Source organism: Pundamilia nyererei, unplaced genomic scaffold (genome assembly GCF_000239375.1).
Source record: "Pundamilia nyererei isolate P.nyererei 1_Seehausen unplaced genomic scaffold, PunNye1.0 scaffold00441, whole genome shotgun sequence".
NCBI lineage: Eukaryota > Metazoa > Chordata > Actinopteri > Cichliformes > Cichlidae > Pundamilia > Pundamilia nyererei.
The window spans coordinates 223,073-225,035 of NW_005187842.1; the positions used below are offsets into that span (position 1 = coordinate 223,073).

At 43.6% G+C, this 1,963-nt stretch overlaps 1 protein-coding gene across 1 annotated transcript in view; it reads left to right on the top strand.

The window, feature by feature from the left end:
- vstm2b (V-set and transmembrane domain containing 2B) overlaps positions 1-1,933 on the top strand; it is a 22,107-nt gene extending 20,174 nt beyond the window's left edge. The window contains exon 5 of the mRNA XM_005753587.2: positions 914-1,933. Coding sequence (XP_005753644.1) covers positions 914-1,002 — 89 coding nt within the window. The 3' untranslated portion in view covers positions 1,003-1,933. The remainder of the gene's footprint in view (positions 1-913) is intronic.
- The last annotated feature ends 30 nt before the right edge of the window (positions 1,934-1,963 follow it).

The following is a 1,963-nucleotide window of genomic DNA, read 5'->3' on the forward strand; positions in this document are numbered from 1 at the left end:
TCTAGCCTGGAGGAATGATTACCAACCACTGGTCAGGTAATCAGCTGCAGGTGGGCCGGCAACAGCGAAGAGGGACTCCCAATGACGACAGTCGCCAGGACACGCCTCTCCCACGGCGCGCACTTCCGTAAACAACCCCGAGGGCCAGGGAGGGAGAAGCAAACACACATACAGAAAACATAAACACAAGCAGGGTCGTCCGGAAAGGGCCGTCCGACCGTGACAATGCCATATAAATGCCAGAGAATCCTAACATTCATTTTCTTTATGAACCCAGGGTTGCTGAGAATGGCAACATTCAAATTTTAGATTAACTGATCAACTGTTTGATAATTTGTTTGTTAAATAAATAGAATCTTTTATTTGTTTATGTGTTCATTTCTATCTGTGTTATTACATTATATGTGGAATAAAAAAAGAGGAAGTGTGTGTGTGTGTGTGTGTGTTGCGGTAGTGGTGGTGGGGGATAGCACTAGGACCACAAAATTTAAAAGGGCCACAGGCACCCAAGAACCACCCAGCACTCCCAGTAAGGGAGAGGTCCAAGACACCCCGAGCTACCGAGTCAGTCACGCACCCCGAGTGGTGACCCCGTCTCACCCGGGCTCAGCAAGCCCCAGACCCAGGCTGAGCAATGCACGCACACACGCACACACACAAACCATTCACTAACTCACTCACTTTCATCCACCCACTAACGACACACAGAGAGATAAAGACACATATACATGGGCCGTCAGCTGCCAAGGTTAATTAACACACTGAGATGAACAACTGTATATTACGATTCCTTTTGACTTCTTTGTATGTTATGAGCTTCGTACGAATCACTGTAGAGGCCAATGGACAAGCAGAAATCTTTGCATTATACAACGCTGTTGTAAATATTGCCACATCTTTCTGTGTCTTCCAGACTGCAGTGTGATGAGCACCATGGACCGGCTACTGTGCATCACTCTCGTGTTCATGCATAAGCTCCTCCCATTATTGCTGGCCCACTGAAGAGACATCAGGCAAACCTGTGAACCTGCAGCATTCTTACTTTCTATGTCAAACAGAAACCAAGCAGCACTCAATGGTTACCAGAAAGATCAGTGTATATCTATGGTGTTGCATCACATCTTTGCTAGGAGTAAAAGCAAAGCAACATAAAACGCAGGAGCTTGACACACAAATAAAAGAGATGGACCCCCTCTGTCATGACATGATGGAGATAAAGTCTTGATGGCTGACAGCGGACAGGAGAAAAGAGCATATAAAAATAAAACCAGCATCACTAATGATCCACAGAATCGTTCAGCCTGTGTACTCTGTGCTCAAACACTCATCACTGCCAATTTGACCACGCACAGAGGCTAGAGTGTATTTGTCTAACGTGTCATGCCCTCCTTCTTGCACACACACACACATGCCACCACCACCACCATCATTATCATCTCATAGCTGTGTTGAATAATGTAAGCGAAAATTAAAATGCTGACATATTTTTAGAGAGATAAGGCTCACTTTACCACTGACACTAATTACCTCTATTGATGTTTATTTTTTGTCACTTTTCATATGTATTACATGACATGATTTACTTGTGACAGCAGCTGAAAACAGTTTATTGTTTTCCTAATAAAAGGTAGACCGCAAACCTCTGCATGTTAATGCTTGTCTTTCTACAGGACCAGGATACAGACAAAGGTAGTCAGTAATCCTTGCTACTCACAGCTTCATGCTAGGAAAACTGCTTTACTTCAATGAAAACTGAAATGTGATATCAGCATTCCTGATCTCAACAGCTCTATTGGACAATTTCTTTAGAAAATATTTCTTAATGATAAATAACCAGATTTAAATAACCAAGTGCAAAAGGACTTCACAAATCCAAGAAGGCATGAAGCCCAGAGAAAACAGGCAACACACACACACACACACACACACACACACACACACACACACACACACACACACACAC